We start from the raw sequence: 17,415 nt of genomic DNA, 5'->3' as shown, positions 1-17,415 counted from the left end.
CTTCAAAAGGAGCTGATGAATGTTTCCTTTTGTCCCTCTGTTACTTTTCTCCTATACACAGTCACACAACAGTATATCTGGGACGAGATGAAAAGACACACACACCTCGCTCCATGCCAAACCCAACCAAATGAAAACCTAATTAGATGGACGGCGAGACAGCAAAAAAAAGTAAGAAAGAAAGTTGGGAATGGTTATTATAAGGGGAACAGGATGTGGTGGATTAGAGTGAGTCACAGCACCTCGGCAGAAGCAGCCAGGTCTGGACTGAAGAGGGGCCCGGGGCTGACTCTCTCCCCAGCCTGGCAGCAGTCCGACTAGGCAGCAGTCTGGGCTCAGGCTCCCTCTCAGAGCCCTTCTTCCTGCTAGCCGCAGGTTTGGCTAACACCAGGGCGGCATGGCACCCTGCCTGGTAGGAAGTCGGTGAAGCCGGGCGGACATTGGGGAGTCGATGGAATTGGTTACTGTACAGTTTAGGGGCTGATGCCGTGTTGAAAAGGGTTGTTTGTATTTGGAAATGTTTTGGGTGGATCTTCTCAGAGACATGGGGGTGTTCTTAGTGCATCAATCTCCGGAAGTTTACTGCTCAGAATATAAAATGGAGTCAAAACGTTAGCGGGTACAGTCCAACTAATTACTGAGGCTGGGAATAACGCGTGACTTCCAGCACAGACATCTAAAGGGTTCTCAATATTGTGGACAAACAGGCAAATATAACACAGACAAACGCAATTAAGTACCCACACCCACACAGACTGACACATAGTGATGAATTGGACCGAGTAGGTTCAAATGACATTAGGGAGAAGCAGGCTTGATTAAAATCAGTCAAGTCTGGAACTTTTGTAATGTGGTCATCCCTTGCCAGCATATCCAAAATGAACTCAATTACTGATTTGGGAAATGTGCAGTCTACGGGAGCTGCCTTTCCCCTTCTCTCTCCAGCCAGTTCGAGGGGTTCAGACTCCCGCTAAATCAGGATTGATTTGTGTCTAGCAAGCGAAGAGAAGGAGAGAGTGATGGAATGGTAGCTACAGAAAGACACAAAGACCTGGAGTTTCACTCGCTGAATCTTAAAAGGATTTCAGCCATTTTAGCTGGAGACAACGAAACAACATGACACTCAAGCGAACGAACCCAAGTGAAGGACGGACTCAGTGCCCGCCTACGTTGTGCAGTACTGGGGCAGGAGGAGCCACAAGAGGGCACTATGCAGAGGTAGAGTTGCAAAAGAAAACTCCATCAGAGAGCGAGGCACGTAAAACAGAGAAAGAAACAACAACAAACAAGCGGAGCGAGAGAATGATCTCCGTGTCAAAAAGACGTATATGCATTCTCTTTCTCCAGGTTTGTTGCTCTACCCTTCCGCTCGTGGCTGGAGGTGACAAATCACTTTGTTAGGGCTCATTTCTCTTGGGGGCCTCTCCGTAGTTCTGAGAAAACGATAGAGTTTCTCCCTGACTCTCAGTGGGCCGGAACCAAAGACAAACAATGGTGTAGTGTGGCAAAAAAGAGAGAATGTGTGTGTTTGTGTGTATGTGTGTGAGGGGCAGCACAGTACTGTCACAGTACTGTCCTGCTCTTACCTTGGCAGTTGGAGATGTTGATGCGCTTGTATCCATGGGGACAGTCCATTATGTGTCTCGAACCAGTCAGAGGAATAGCTGGGAAGGAGAGAGGTGGTGGAAGGACAGGGGTGGAAGGGAGGGGGGTTAGGTTATGGTTTTTCCATTAAGACACATCCACATTTTTCAGGGTCTCAAAGTGGACAGGATGTGCTCTTCAGTAGTTTGTGAGTCCAGCCCCCTGTACCCCAACCCACCAGCTTCAGGCTTCTAGTCAAACTTTTGAGACCGAATCAATCAGCCTCCCTTAGAGAGAGTCTGCAGCACTACCAGATTGACACACCTATTATACATCCAGCACAGGAGGCAACAGAGACGGACTAGGCTAGATGTCAAGTTCAAGGAAGGGAATCCTGGTTTGTTTACTCTGATCTCCAATCATGAATTCCCAGCACTAACTGTCCTGACAAAGGCGTTTTGGCTCACTTGCATTGCCTAATGCTTCTTTAAGGACTAGAATAGCTATTCTAAAGCTCACCCTGAGATTCACCACAGAATAAAACTTGCAACACAAAACGCGAAACCTTGTTTGCACACATATGGAAGTAGTTGCACTCGCCCCCATTTCGTAGATGCAGCACAGACTTGTATTATCATTTTCTAATTGAAGAGGAAAACAAATCCTCCCCATGCAAGCGGAAAAGAAGGGATGCTCAAACAATGCCCACATGGAGCACATTATGCAAAGCAATTGATCAAACTCGTGATTGGTGAGATTCTGCTCAGGAATCCAAGGTTCCTTACCTCCCCCATTGGGCAGGACAACCTAAAGAACATTTCACCCTGTAAAAACACCATCCTCCCAACACCTCCCAAATGCCAAACATTTTGTTGCCTCACTATTTCTTCTGCATAAGCTTGACATTAATTGCGGCACATTGTAAAACCAAAGAATGGAGCCAAGATCTTTTAATGAATACTCTGGTTGGGTTCCAATGGCTTGTATGTGTGTTAGCGTGTGTCTTAGTATAAAGCTACTTCAGAGCTATTTCAAAATTGAGGGGTTGCCAGGAACTGAATGTTAACTCAAATGCCCCTGTTCAGGCTGTAGGTGTGTAAGTGTATTTCTGTCTGTGTGTGTGTGTGTGCGTGTATTAAGACAAAAGCACCAACGAGGGGGCTGTAGCACCTGTAGCAGGGTGGCACCCAAATACCTGAAAGGAAATTGTAAGCTAGCTTGGCTCAGCCCGGGAACAAGGCTATGTTTGTTTGTGTGTAATTAAGCCAACTTATTTACCAGCTACTACTGTCTCCAGGGCATAATGGAGTGGTTCACTGGGCTGCACATAAATGCTAACCTCACGCCCCTGCCATTCCAGTCTGCCTGGGAGCAGAGCACAGACTAACACTGTGTCTTTGTATCGCCACCTACCTCCACCTTCCAAGCTAACAATTGTCTGACAAGAGATATTGATGTAGAAAAAGACAAATATATGATATACTTACATATATAATGTAAGTCTTTGTTTAAGCCAACAATGCTGATACTGTTTGCTGTGTAGTACAGCACTGTATGGTTTTACAGGGCTGTACTGTATGCCCTATTCAACAGTGAAAAACACATAAGCCATTACCTCAGGATGTGAAGCATACTAATGTTCATCATCGCATAAACATTTTTTCCTGCCAAAGGATGAACTGATGCAATAGCAGGATAACGCAAATCATATTCACTAAATAAGCTGTCACAGTTATTATCTGATAGTTATCAAAGCCTAACAGTGTAATCAGTTAATGGAGGGCTGTCTGCAAGCTTAGGGGCACAGGGAGCTTTGATACCTGTCTGAGAATAGGAGAGTAATCATCCTATCTATGGTACAAATTAGCTTTTCAGGAGCTTCTACATTACATTTTACATTTACATTTAGTCATTTAGCAGACGCTCTTATCCAGAGCACAGTAAGTACAGGGACATTCCCCCGAGGCAAGTAGGGTGAAGTGCCTTGCCCAAGGACACAACGTCAGTTGGCATGACCGGGAATCGAACCGGCAACCTTCGGATTACTAGCCCGACTCCCTCACCGCTCAGCCACCTGACTCCTATTGAGTTCAAGCGATTCATGTGAGAATTAGCCACCCACATCCCCTCAGTTTGTATGTAAGGAGAAGAAATACAGCCCGTTCCAGACCAAAATGTCTTCCAAATCACATCTAACCATGTGCTAAACCACCACCAGCATCCCATGGATCCCATACCTTTGGCATGACATGGACAAAAATGGCATTCTATAAAGAGAGTTGGTTTAAACAGATCCCCAGGGTGCAGGGGTTGAACGTATAGTATCACACAAGGGTCATACTTGCAGCCTTTTTCTCCATCTCCACAGAGTAACAACCCCACTAAAATAGCCCCCAGGAAGAGAGAGAGCACAGAGACACTGAGATCGGCTCTGGAAATAAACCGGCCTATAGGCCGGGAGCTGTGTCTCTTTTTATATCCAGATAAACACAAGGGTAGGATAGTGTTCCCAACTTGAAGGGACTGTCTGTGTCTTTACTTTGCCCTGTTGCCAGCTGATGTGAAATGGTATGTCAGATGGCTGAGCGGTTAGGGAATCGGACTAGTAATCAGAAGGTTGTCTGTTCGATTCCCGGCCATGCTAAATGACGTTGTGTCCTTAGGCAAGGCATTTCACCTTCACAACTTGCCTCGGGGGGAATGTCCCTGTACTTACTGTAAGTCGCTCTGGATAAGAGGGTCTGACTAAATATAAATGTAAAGGGCCACACCATGTGAGACTTGTCTATATTCCTTTCCTAGGTGAATGATGAATGGGTGATGGTTCCCACTCTTGAGAAGGATTGGATATTAGAGGTACGAATAAGGAGTTGCTACTCTAGATAGACATAGTGTAGGGTTAGCAGTGTTGCACAGGATAATGCTGTTCTGTAATGACTGGCCAAATTGTCACTGTGGATACAGCTCAACAGGCTTAAATATAACTACATAAAGTCAGCGTTTTGAAAACAGATCAAAACTTGTTTAGTCTATATTATTTAATAGCACCCCTTATGTACATATTTCTTATGTTTTAAAATGTTAAAACCGCAAAAAAGGGAAAGACATTTCCCAATGGAATTCCGGGTCTCCAAAAACAACGTACTATCTCCAAATAAGGGTAAAAGACAGTGCATGTTGTAATGCCACCAGGGAGAAGAAAGGAATTTATTTGGGAAGTTTGTAGGGAAATCCTATTAGGTGAGTCAGAGTTCCGGGCCTAAGGATCTTTTGAGCATGTTTCAGGAGAACAAGATCATTATTGGAACACAAGCATGTGTGCCTGGGTCTGGGTCTGGGTCTGGGTCTGTTTGCAATGTGAGTCAGCACATTCACACGCTTGTGTTTCCTTTGAATTCCACTGCTTCTGCAACTTCCCCTTACACCCTCTTTCCTCCTGCCCACGCGGCTGTCATTCTCACGCACACACACACAGACATCCCCACTTGTTTGGCTTTTCCCGAAGTTAAAAAGTGATGGTTGTCTGAGCCCAAAAAACTATTTCTCTTGCTTTGGGAAGTGAGGAAATACACAGCTATGCCAGTAAATTGCACTTACTGTGCCAGTAAAGTGTATTTTCTGATTTATTGGCTACTGTGTCTCAGCAGAAAACTCAGAAAAGACACTATACACATAGCTGAGACAAGTATCCTCCAGCTGAGGAGCCCTTACTTGGATATAAAAGTGGTCGTTGTTGAGTCTGCTTCACCCTCAAGTCTGTTCTATGACCTCTCTCTCCCCAGCAGCAAAGTTCAACCATGTCAAACCACACCCGAATGGCACACTCAGGTCACGGATCTGTATAACAGTATTATTGACACACTGCATTGGTACTTACATGGTTTCTTTGGCACTTCTGGCATTTGTGGAAGCCCCAGGACGTTCCGATGGTCCCACAGCAGTCCTCCTGCTTCCTGAGCCCCAGGCAGAACCTTGCCACACTGCCGTTTCACCAGGGACAAGAGTGGGATGGCGGGAGAAGGAAGGAGACAATGCAGGGATAGAGAGGAGAGACGCAGTTGAGGACAGAGTGAGAGAGGAAGCGTGGGATAAATATTGGAGCAGATGGAAAGACGGAAGGCCGCAGAGATCCAAAAGAAAACACAGGATGAGACGCAATCAGTGAATCCAAAATTCATCCACCAAAATTCTATCCTCCCCATGTAACTGTCTAATAACTGTGAATAAACACAGGCTTTTACGGCATTAGGATCCCACAATAGCCTGGTCTGTCAATCTCGGAGTACGAACAACTCTATTATAGAACACATTCCCTCCTTCCGTCTCACATAGATCTAAACACACAGATAAGATCTTATGGGCCGTGGATGGGGCGAGGAGAGTGTGTTCTTATCTCTGCGCCGTAAATTTGATAGGAAATTGAACGGTGATTCAAGGCGGATAAGAGGAGAAGGGTGCCAAATGTGCTAATACCTCCGGGATGTATTGAAGCACTGACACGGGTTATGGAGTAATTTCCGAGGCGAAAAATGTATTTTGGGGCTGATAACATCTTTGTTCTCTTGGCAAGCAGACTGAAAACGAGAAGGAGAGCTTACACACGGTCTGACTGAGAGGGGTGTTTTCGTGTCATCTAAACACACAGCATTGAGGGACAAACAACTACTTAGATGGGGGTGGGGGGGTGGGCTTTTAAAAGTGCAGATGATTCATGTTTGAAACCGGGCCTACCATTACTATAATACAGTCCTACATGACACCATCACTAATCACCCTCCCTTTAACGTATTGAAGTATTCCCAAAGAGATGTACTACATTTACATTACATTTATTCATTTAGCAGATGTTCTTATCCAGAGCGACTTAAAGTAAGTACTGGGACATTCCCCCCGAGGCAAGTAGGGTGAAGTGCCTTGCCCCAAGGACACGTCATTTTAAGCACTGCCGGGAATCGAACCGGCAACCTTCTGAGTAATAGCCGATTCCCAAGCTACCCATCTACCTCCTCCTCTCCATATCCATGCCCACAGATGCCGCACGCCCACAGATCCTCCCACCTGCTGTCTCACCTGTGTCCCAGCGGTCTCCTGGAAGCAGCGCCCCAGGGGGGGAGGTGACGGGCTGGTACTGGTGCCCGTAGCCATGCTGGATGACATTGTGACCCCTGCTGCTGCTGCTGCTGCTGCTGGTGCTTCTGGTTGTTCTCCGAGTGGTGGTAGGTGGTGTAGGTGGGAGCCCGACTGGGACGAGCGGGACGAGCCCCTTCACCTTCTGGCCGTTTGAGTCCAGTTGGGACACCTGGTGGATCTGGACCGAGGCCTCCGGAGGGTGTTTGACATGGATGTTCACGATGCTGGGGTTGAAATTGACTAGGGGAGGACAGGGTCAGAAGAGGTTGGTTATTTACGTAGAGGAACGGCTATTAAGCTAATTGGAGGGTAACCTTCATGAATGACTTATTTCTTTATGTTTATTGACAATTATTTCGAAGTGGCTCCTTATTTTACCTGGATTCTGCCCGTTGCTGTAGGTCAGGGGCAGTTGTGTGTGTTGAGTGGATCTGGGATGTGTGGCTGAAGCTGGAGGAGCTCTGCTGGTGATGGTGATGGCCATTCTGGATGGGCATCTGGCAGAACTTTCGGTGAAATTGGGCGGGCACTGACACTTGTCCCTGGCACTGCACTTTCCTCCATTGATGCAAGGAAGATGGCAGACCACTGACAAAACACATAATGAGAGTGTTTGTACACAATGGGCATATTGTAGTTTCTGCCAAATATATGGGCAACACACACAACCACACACACACACACACACACACACACACACACAAAGCCACGGAGGGATCTTCCTCCCATCTCTCGTCATCAAGGTCCACAAATCACACAGAGGGACCTGGGTCTGAACACTGAAAGACATTGCGATTCTAGAGCCACAGAACAAGTTCTATTTAACCATGCTTTCCTCGAGTTCGAGGACATTACACATTCAGCTCAGTGTCCAATCCCCCCTCACTATCAATATTCATCACCGAGGGCCGTATGGTAAATGATCCACTATGCCTGGAAACTGCATAATGCCTTAGCAAACCTGCAGCTAATTGAGCGACCTGCTATGTATTCATGTATTCCAGGTCTTAGGGCTTGTTCTCCATCCTGAGTGGGGCATGTTGTGTTGGGCGCTAGCCTAGTTTCCAGGCAGTCCTTAGGCACAGAAGGACATGTCTGACGAGGACCCAAGTACGAATTAAAGAGGTGCAAACAAGACGGTGTTCCTCCCAAGAGGAGGGAAAGATGTTCCTTTTTGAGGGTAAACAGTGATAATTCAAGTCTCTTCTTGTGTTCTATGGTAGTTCTAACAATAAACCAAAAAAATGCTTTTGGTCACTTATTTCTCTTTCCCTGTCTGTTATTGTCTTTCTCTCAGAGCTGTAAGTCACCCGAGGCTTATTCACAACATTTCTTTCAGAGATTCAGCTCTACACACCACACCAAACTCACCTTAGCTCAGCTCACTACATTCTGCAGGCCAGATACATATTATACAAAAATACATCTAAATTCTAACATAGCTGCAAGCAGCAATGGTGGATTATTCCTCAAAATAGCAAAAAAATAGCAACATTGACATATTAGAGGATTACAGTTCACCGACAAAGGAACAGTAAAGGCAGATTTCATCTTGCCGAATTCTAAATCTCCGCATGCATCTGCATTTGAACCAGTACCCTTGGATTCCAGGTGCTACACTCTAGCAAACTGAGCCACATATACTTTCATATTGGGAATGTTTGTTTGCGTGAGTGCACTGAGTGACTAACATGAATGGGAATACACTGCCAATACAGTCTTACAATATCGATCAGAATACAACTTTTACAAGAACTCCAATATGCTGGCTCGATGCAGCACAATCTTAGCTACAAAACACAATAGTTCTGGAGCTTTGTGGGTAGTATTTACCTCAGAGTGAAACATCAGCTACAGTTATGACTAGAGATAAACAGCTTCAGTAGCTAAATGTACCTGTCTTGCTTTGCAGTGGCTTACAGTGTCGCTAAACAGATAATCATGTCATGAGATAAATAGATACTACAGATGAATCATTGCTATGTTTGACAACCGGAGGATTGACCAGAAGACCAGAAACCGGTATTTCTGTCAGAATAAAAAAAAAAGGCTGTGGTTGGATTTGAATCTTTGACTTTGCACGTCCCCAACTCAGCAACTTACCAGAACAACTGTAAAGAAGGCTGACAGGTATAACATCAAATGAATGGTCTGTGTCCAGAAGGCTGACATTTTGTCCAGCTATAGTATAAAATGAATGGCCAGTGTTCAGAAGGCTGACATTTTGTCCAGATATACAGCTCTGGAAAAATTAAGAGACCAATGCATTTTTGAGAGATGAGGCATGTTCACAAATGTTCAGAAGAATAGGAGAAATGGGGTGGAAATGCCATCACTTTGAAAATGTGACTTTTGGGCGTGGCCTGTGGTGCCCCCTAAGGTCTGATGTGGGCCAGTCTTGGTGTGGCGGTTAGTCATGGCATGTTGCATGAATTCGCCAAACTTCAAAACTTTTACCCATGATTTCTGAATTAGTAGGTTACTAGAGTAATAATAATAATACCAACAAAACCAACAGGGTTCCTCCTGACGGAGGAATCCTAATTAACGGCTCCATTCCAGCAGCAATTTTGAGTAATTGAGGCTGAAGGCCGATCAGAGGAGAGTTCTGTTTGCTGAGGCGTGCTCTGGAAAAGAGCTGAGAGAGCCGAATCCCCCCAGTGTATTTGAAATATGTGTCAATGGCTGTGTGGGTCGGCAGTATGAATCAAGCTGTCAGTTTATTCCAGAGCTGGCCAGCAGACCAAGCCTGGGAGGGGAGGGGCGGTACAGTATGTGTGTGTGTGTGTGTGTGAGAGAGAGAGAGAGAGAGAGAGAGAGAGAGAGAGAGAGAGAGGAGAGAGAGAGAGAGAGAGAGAGAGAGAGAGAGAGGAGAGAGAGAGAGAGAGAGAGAGAGAGAGAGAGAGAGAGGAGAGAGGAGAGAGAGAGAGAGAGAGAGGAGAGAGAGAGAGAGGAGAGAAGGAGAGAGAGAGAGAGAGAGAGAGAGAGAGAGAGAGAGAGAGAGAGAGAGAGAGAGAGAGAGAGAGAGAGAGAGAGAGAGAGAGAGAGAGAGGAGAGAGAGAGAGAGAGAAAAAATATATATAGAGAGAGAGAGATGGAGGGAGATGGAGAGACAGAGGGATACACTGTTGTTTTCCCCATAGGCCGTAGGTTTTCGTGTCTGAGTGTGTGTCGGCTTTTCCCCAAAGGATCTCAGACACAGTGGGCTGAGCACTGGCTTGGGAGATATAACTGACATGCCCCGTCTGCTTGAACTCGCCAGACACACACACTTCCACAGACACGCATACATACACAGACACACACACACAATTGGATAACTGCTACCTATGGGGAAAAGCTGTGCCTATTGTTACTTCAGCGAATGTAGGAATCTCCTCAGTTGAATCGCAAGTCGATTGCTCAATTGAACGAGAGAGAACTAGTAATCACATTCTCCTGGCGCTCCCAGTCGTAGAAGAGCATGTGAAACAAGGATACACACAAGCTGAGAACTTCCTGAAAGGTGTAAAGTGTAATGTTCCACACCTCCAGGTAATTCATTGACACGCTTTTAGGAGTTCCATATTTTTCACTGGAAAGCATCAGCACTTGCCTTTTGCTAGTGTTTCAATAGCATTAAAAGAGTTACATGGTCATAATAACTCCAACATTCCCCCATATTTTCTATTAAATCAAATATTTCAATGAATCTTTACTGTTAAAATACTTCTACATTTAAATGGTGCTTTTTTGTACTTTGGATACTTTTGCTCTGTTTCCAAATCACCACTATTACTACAATAAACATTATGCCCATACCATACTTTGGTATTTTGCCCTCTAGGAAAGGACAGGGTTTCAGGGATTTCACGTGGTGACACATAATGACAGCTAGAATAAATCATCCTCTCCCCAAGCCTCTCATTACAGTGGCAATAACACACAGCTTAGAAACCTCAGAACCATGTCCCTGTCTCTGTCCCTCTCTCTGTCCCTCTCTCTCTCTCTCTCTCTCTCTCTCTCTCTCTCTCTCTCTCTCTCTCTGGTTCCCTCTGGCATAGAGTCCTGGCCAGTTTCCGTTCACAGTTTTATCTCCCTCTTTTTTCTTCGTACTTTTCTCCTCCTCCATCCCAATATTCATTGCTTGCTATCTCTATCTCCGACTCTCGCCTTCAGAAGAATGTCATACCAGTAGATGGTTTCATAGATATTTAAGGTTGTGTTGGATGTCTACAGACAGCACAATGTACTGTAGACAAGCAGGTGGTCCAAGAGTTGTTTTTCTCCCAGAACACTGGATTAAGGTCCATTTCCACATTGCCCTTTACAGATGTCGACATTTGACTGTCACCCTGGTAGGTTCACTAGACAGCAAACGTTTCAAGGCTCAATGGACAAGCTCTCATGGACACTGAACCGCAAAGACAGCAGTTATAACAAATTGAGTGCAAAAAGGCCAGCTGGAGAAACTGACAAGAAGTTACCATAAAAGCTGTTATTTCTATTGAAAGAACATCCCACATGAAAACACACTGCATGAGGTTTACACACAACAAATCTACTGGAACCAAAACGATGAGTAACAGATTGAAGCCTCAAGTTGAGTGACATGTTTTCCCATCTCTTGCCAGAGTGTCTGAGGTGTAATGTGAAGAAACAGTAGGTAGACTGAACCAGAAGCCACAGAACCCACACAGCTAATGACGCCGTGACACCAAAACAAAATGGCCACCACAGCCTCCCTCCCTAAATGATGTCAGCCCATTCCCAGTGAAGGCTAACCACACCTACCCATAATGGTTGCAGAGTCAACTTGTTGTGGGCAGGGAACATGCTACTGAGGCTGTGTGTGGCTCAAGATCATAGGAGAAAAGGAAGGGGAATGCCAGTGTTTGAAACAACAGTTGAGTGATCGTATCTGACACAGCTCTCTGGTAGACATCCACTTAGAGAAAATCTAAGTGATATGAATAAAAAAAAACGAAATTGAGATGTGCACAAAAAGAGGCGGGTTCATCTCCCAGACTGAGGCAGTGGTTTATACTCTAGAAAGAGCTGGTGACCCTGGTGGCTATTGGGATGAGCAGTCTGACGGGCTGAGATTTGAAGTGTCTTGTACTGTACATCCATCAGACTACACAATATCTTTCTTCCCGACGATGTACATAATAGTAGCGATGGATGGGACTGTTTAATGGGACTGCACAAACCAACACACAAACACACGTGCATTTGTACGCACGCGCACACACACAACTGCCAAACCACCCCCCTCTCCCCCCCACCACCACACACACAACCAACAACTCCCTTCCTCCCCCACATAAACACACACACTTACACACACAAACAAGCAAAGCTGACTCATTTCCTCCTCGTCAGCCAGCCACTGAGTTTTCTAAGCCTGGAAAGGCAGAGAGGTAGCTAGGTAGGACCAGAGTCCTGGGAACTGCTTCATTAAGCCAGGCCGCACCTGCTCCCTGGGTCTGGGGACCGTGATTAGAGCAGCCTGGGTCAGCAGGCAGCTGCGAGGAGGGCCCCTGGGTGCCTAATGAGATTTTAAGAAGACCAGTCTGGCGCTTTGTAGAAAATTCCCACTTAGCGGTTAGAGAAGTGGGCTAGTTGGCCCAGACGGAGCAACCCTAGACTCACCAGAGAGCCAAGCGCCTGGTGTTTATTGCGGGCACAGAACCTGGCAACCTAAGAAGCCCTTGTCGCAGCCCCCCCCCACCCCAATTCCACCACCGGCAGCTCCATCCGAGGGAGACTGTAAAAACAAGGGCTAGTCTTCCCCCTCCTGCCAGGTAGAGCGGACGACAAAGAGAAGAAAAAAAAAGGTTGCTGGGAAAAAATGACAGTGATTTATAAGCTAATGAAATCTGACAAGGAGGAAATGACAGCTACCAGAGGAGCAGTCGACTCCAGCCATCCCAAGCTCCTTATAAGGCTAGGCTGCACAGCTCATAAACTCTCCAGCACACTCCAAACCTGGCAACCACTCGACCCCCCCCCCCCCCCCCCCACCCCAACCCCACCCACCCCAGTCCCACTTTCCTCCTCCTCTATCCTCTGTACACGTTTTTCATCCTTCACCAGATGATTGCCTGGCCACAACTTGCGTACGTGGGAGCTAGGGAGCCTGTAAAATTTGGTGAAAGTGTGGGTGCTGAATATGTTGCTGGCTCATTTATGGGGGTTTTTAGACTTTTTCCTCAGTCTCTACCTTGGACCCTCGCATGGTTTCATTTAGGGACTGACCAAACAGCTGATTACAGTCCACTGGCCCTGTAAAATGCCTAAAAGCACTATTAGTGTGTAATGGTCAATAATCCAGTTTCAAACTGGATTCAAGACAAATAGGGCCTCCAGGCAGCCATCTCCAACCAGAGTCAACAACAAAACTGGAAAAAAATGATTATGTCCCTCTATTTTAGCCCACCTCACCTCAACAGGTTACAAAGGGAATTACAGTAGGAAAAACTTTACATTGGACCCGGAACCTAGCAAAGCAGTACCTTTCTCTTTGTGCTAGCTGAAAGTAGAAGTAAAAATCCCTCTAAAAGCGCATTGCCTCCCCAAGCTCACCTTCGTTCTGACTTCGTCCCAAAAAAACAATCTAGTTTAATCCAACCATAAATGCTGTATTGTCTGGACCGTGGCTGACACATAAATGAACTGGCAGCCACAGACAGCAGCAATATGGAGGCCTGGACGGGTCCAGGAAGCTGTAAGCACTTGGACAGCCTCAGCACACACCTGGGACAGCACGGTCGAGAAGGAGGGCTATGACACTCACCCACTAATGTATGGAGGGAAAAAGTACATCTCCAAACTTTAACTGAAAGGGTCAAAGCCACAAACGCTGAGGGAATAGCTAGGGGGAGAGAAAGTGAAAGTGGGAGGGGAGGTTGGAAGCAAAAAAGAAAAAAAAAGTTATTATCGAGGAGCTAATGTGGATACAAAATTTGGCAGTAAGATTGACTGACCAGCCAGCTAGCCGATCAGCCAGCAAGCCAGACAGCCAATTCCACAGTTGTAAACACCGTAGCTGGGTTCCACCCTTCTTGTCCAGATGCTCCATCTTAAAGTCAGGCTCATTGAGATAGGGAGAGAACCTGAGAGACAAGAGTGGGGGAGAGGGTCTGTCTCGGTCTGGGTTTGTGACGAAGGGGTAATGTGGCAGCCCAAAACCACCCAGCCAGACCTCCAGACCTCCAGTCCTGAGCGCTGACGAGGCGGGATAGCAGACCAGCAGGAATGTGGAGAAAAATGAGTCTGCCACTGCTTGTAAATCAGACTGATGCTTCATTGCACACACATACACACATGCAGTACACACACACCAGCTCAATACCTTGTACTTTTCTTCAATAATAATTTAGATTCGTACCCTCAATGGATGCTTTGTGTTTTAGTTTCAATCAAATGGTGGCAATTACTGGACAGTTACAATGCACTCCGCCTGTCTATACTGTGAGTCTACCAACATCCACATGGGAGTAAAGGAAGGCAAAATCTTTCCAAAGCAAAACAACTTGAGCTTTTTTGAAAGGCTTGGTAACACTGTTGATCAGCCGACAGTCCGTGGCATGCCATAACAAGTCCCCGCCCCTCCTCCTCTCCACTGCCCCTCCCTTTTCTTATTAAGAGGCAACACTCTCCATGTTCCAATTTACTCCCTCACCATGCAGGTATGATAAACACGCGATTTGCTCTGTCTGGACTGTTGGACAGGGGCCTGGGCTGTAAACGTCCAGCTTCCTGGGGTCGGGTCTCCACAGGTACCTTGGCTAGGGACAGAAGGGGGGGCACAGAGCAGTCTGGGCCGGCCTTCATGCCTGGGTAGGAGAGCTGCACCTCTGTCATCTCCGCTCGGACGGCAAATGGCGTTCGTCGCAACTAATTCCCCTTAAGCTGAAATATGGCTTTGCTTTACAATGTAATTGAAGGTGCTGCACCTTTCTGAATTTCCACTGTAGCTCTTAAACCATGGGACTCGGTTTTCCACAAAGAGAATAAGAAACGGGTTTTAGCCGCCGTGAAGCGTACAGGAGCACAGAAACCCCACAAAAACTCAGACACGACACAGCTTCAAATGAAAGTGTGGAGCGAAGCTTCAGAGGGTGATGTGCTTGGCAGAACCGGTAAGAGCTCTCCTATCGGTGTGTGTTGCTGTGTCAGACAGGAATCCATCTTGTTTGGGTCTTCCCACATGTCTGTGTTAGGGGCAGAGGATCCAGAGGAGCTCCTTATAAGGACGCAGGCAGGTTAAGACACCAGACTCTGCCAGAGTCTGTGCAATCCATTAAGGAACACCCACTTATGTGGTCGGGCATTGAGTCTTTTGACACTACTGTACTTACAGTAAACATATTTGCGAATTGCGAGTACAAAACTCATGACTCATGAATTGGTATCATTCATATTTGTAATAAGCAGCGAGCGTCACATTCTCTTTAATAGATTTCTAACGTGAAATGTGTACTATTCGTGAACAGCAGTGTGGTCCGTGTGGGAGATATCTCCTGGTAGTGCATCGCAGAGTAAACAACCCCAAGAGTGTGCGGCGCGCGCACACACACACACACACACACACACACACAGACACTCACTGCTCAAACAAGCCCACAGCCTCACGCCTCCTCAACACAGATGACTCATTTCCCATCATGCACCACAGACAACGCACAGAGACCCCACCTAAAACCGAGGGGTGGAAAGAGAGAGGACGGGGTCAGAGACGAGGCAGACTCCAGATCACTCACCTACTCGGAAGTTAGGCGCAGTCAGCGTGTCAGTGGCGTGGCCATTCTCACTGATGATGGTGGTGGTGTTGCCGAGTTCACAGTTGTTATGGCAACGTCCCCCCATGCAGGTCACCTTGCAGATGGTGGGAGTGAAGACCACCTTGATCCTCCCTGTGTGGTTTCCCACTGCTGGTGGTGACACCCAGCACAGCAGCAGGAAGGAGAAGAAGGGGAAGGAGAAGGGAAGTCTGGTGAGTAGCATGTCAAATGACTTTGTTCTTCCGCTTGTCACACACTACCTCGGCGGGACCAGTCAAAACAATCCCAAAGGCAGCCGATGTGTTCTTTTGAAATTGCGTTAAATCCTCTTGTTGTTCCTCACTTTCCCAACTTCTCTTTTTCACTCCCCCTCCCTGTCTATCTCTCTCTCTCTCTCTCTCTGTCTTTCTCTCTCTCTCTCTCACTGCTCCTAAATCCAGTGGCGTCTCTGAAACACTCACAGGGAGAAAAAATCAAGTGTGGAGAGAGAGAGCTCGGCAAACAAAACTCTGGGACAGCCTCCAATTCCTCATCAAAAGTCAAGTTCTTTGGAAGGTGGGTATTGGCAGATCACAAAGCCATGCTTTCTTCCCTAGGAGACAAAAAAACGAGTAGGCAAATCTTTTTCTTTTTTTTTATCCTCCTACTTGTCTCTTTCTTTCTCTCACTTCTAACTCCAGTTTCTCTACAGTCTCCTGCCTAGCACATATTTAAGGTACCTCCATCAGAAAAAAACCTTCCCAAAATGCTTTGCTGTTTGTCCTTCTGAGATCCCCTCCTCCCTTTCTCTCTGTGCTTTAGGATAAAGTGGCAGTAGCCCACACTTAACCAGGACTGAAACCTGCCCGGTCTACCCACCTCACCACCCACTCCTCTATCCTATCCCCATCCTCTTCCCTCCCTCACCACCAAAGCCAGCTCTTAAATGAGACAGACAGAGGAGAAAGAAAATGAAAGGGAGAGAGAGAGAGAGAGAGAGAGAGAGAGAGAGAGAGAGAGAGAGAGAGAGAGAGAGAGAGAGAGAGGAGAAGGGAGTAAAATAGTAAGCTCAATGAAAAAGAAGAGTGTAGACCACAAACATCTGTCCCAGGTCTATTGCATCCCATCCCAGACTACCCCTCCTCCACTTCTGTCTTTCTTCCGCTCGTAGCACAAGACTTGTCTTCATCCATTGACTCCTCCGTCTCGACCTCGATGGCTCCTCTGCTTCCCCTCCTCTGAGGTCTCACTTTCGACATCCTTCATCCTCTCCACGCTTCCTGGCAGCTCTCCTGCCTGGGTCCAAACCCCCCCAAGCCCCAGACTCCGCCACTCAGGTCTTCGTCTGCGGCTGTCAGCTGTTCACACCAGACAGAGTGGAGACGCAGGGAGCGCTGCCAACCAGAAAGAGACGGCTGTTTTCTACCCCAGAGAAACAGGCAAAACCACTGGATTAGAGGCCTTCATCTGCCTAAATATTTGCTATGGAGGTGCAAAAAGATCTCAATTGAAGAGGGAACTACTAATGTGATGCGGCGGTTAAAAGCCAAACACTAATAGACAGTTGGATTTTGAATGCCAAGTCTGTTGTACACTGACATCTAATGTTTCCAAAACAATATTTAAAAAAACATACAATTCTGCCAAATTTCTGTTGAAGCAAGACCCTCTCCAAGATTTTATAAACATCGCTAGAAGTTTGGCTAGTCAAAGAGAGATGGCTTTAACTTTTTTCACGTGGACCTTCAGGACTCTGTAGACATGTGCGGCTCCACTCAGCTCCTGGCTCATGGTAGGGGGTCTGCGCACACAAACCATCGAGCTCTCCATCAGGCCAGTCCTGCATTCTTTACCTCCAGCACAATCCCCCCATGTGTCACACCGCGGGGCTTACCTTGTCCGTGTGTGTCTGCCCAGAGCGGGCCCTCCGTCCAGACAAACGCACGCGCAGTTC

General features: G+C 46.8%; 1 protein-coding gene across 1 annotated transcript in view; it reads right to left on the bottom strand.

The window, feature by feature from the left end:
* ltbp1 (latent transforming growth factor beta binding protein 1) overlaps positions 1-17,415 on the bottom strand; it is a 76,814-nt gene that overhangs the window by 35,205 nt on the left and 24,194 nt on the right. The window contains 12 exon segments of the mRNA XM_067235987.1: positions 1,587-1,664; positions 3,390-3,404; positions 5,476-5,545; positions 5,547-5,564; positions 6,655-6,693; positions 6,695-6,748; positions 6,750-6,842; positions 6,845-6,954; positions 7,093-7,126; positions 7,128-7,225; positions 7,228-7,302; positions 15,462-15,629. Of these exon segments, the coding sequence (XP_067092088.1) occupies positions 1,587-1,664; positions 3,390-3,404; positions 5,476-5,545; positions 5,547-5,564; positions 6,655-6,693; positions 6,695-6,748; positions 6,750-6,842; positions 6,845-6,954; positions 7,093-7,126; positions 7,128-7,225; positions 7,228-7,302; positions 15,462-15,629 (852 nt within the window).

The sequence above is a fragment of the Osmerus mordax genome, chromosome 5, assembly GCF_038355195.1.
Source record: "Osmerus mordax isolate fOsmMor3 chromosome 5, fOsmMor3.pri, whole genome shotgun sequence".
Classification (NCBI taxonomy): Eukaryota; Metazoa; Chordata; class Actinopteri; order Osmeriformes; family Osmeridae; genus Osmerus; species Osmerus mordax.
The sequence above is the reverse complement of the archived record's forward strand: the minus strand, read 5'-3'. Positions and strand labels throughout refer to the sequence as shown.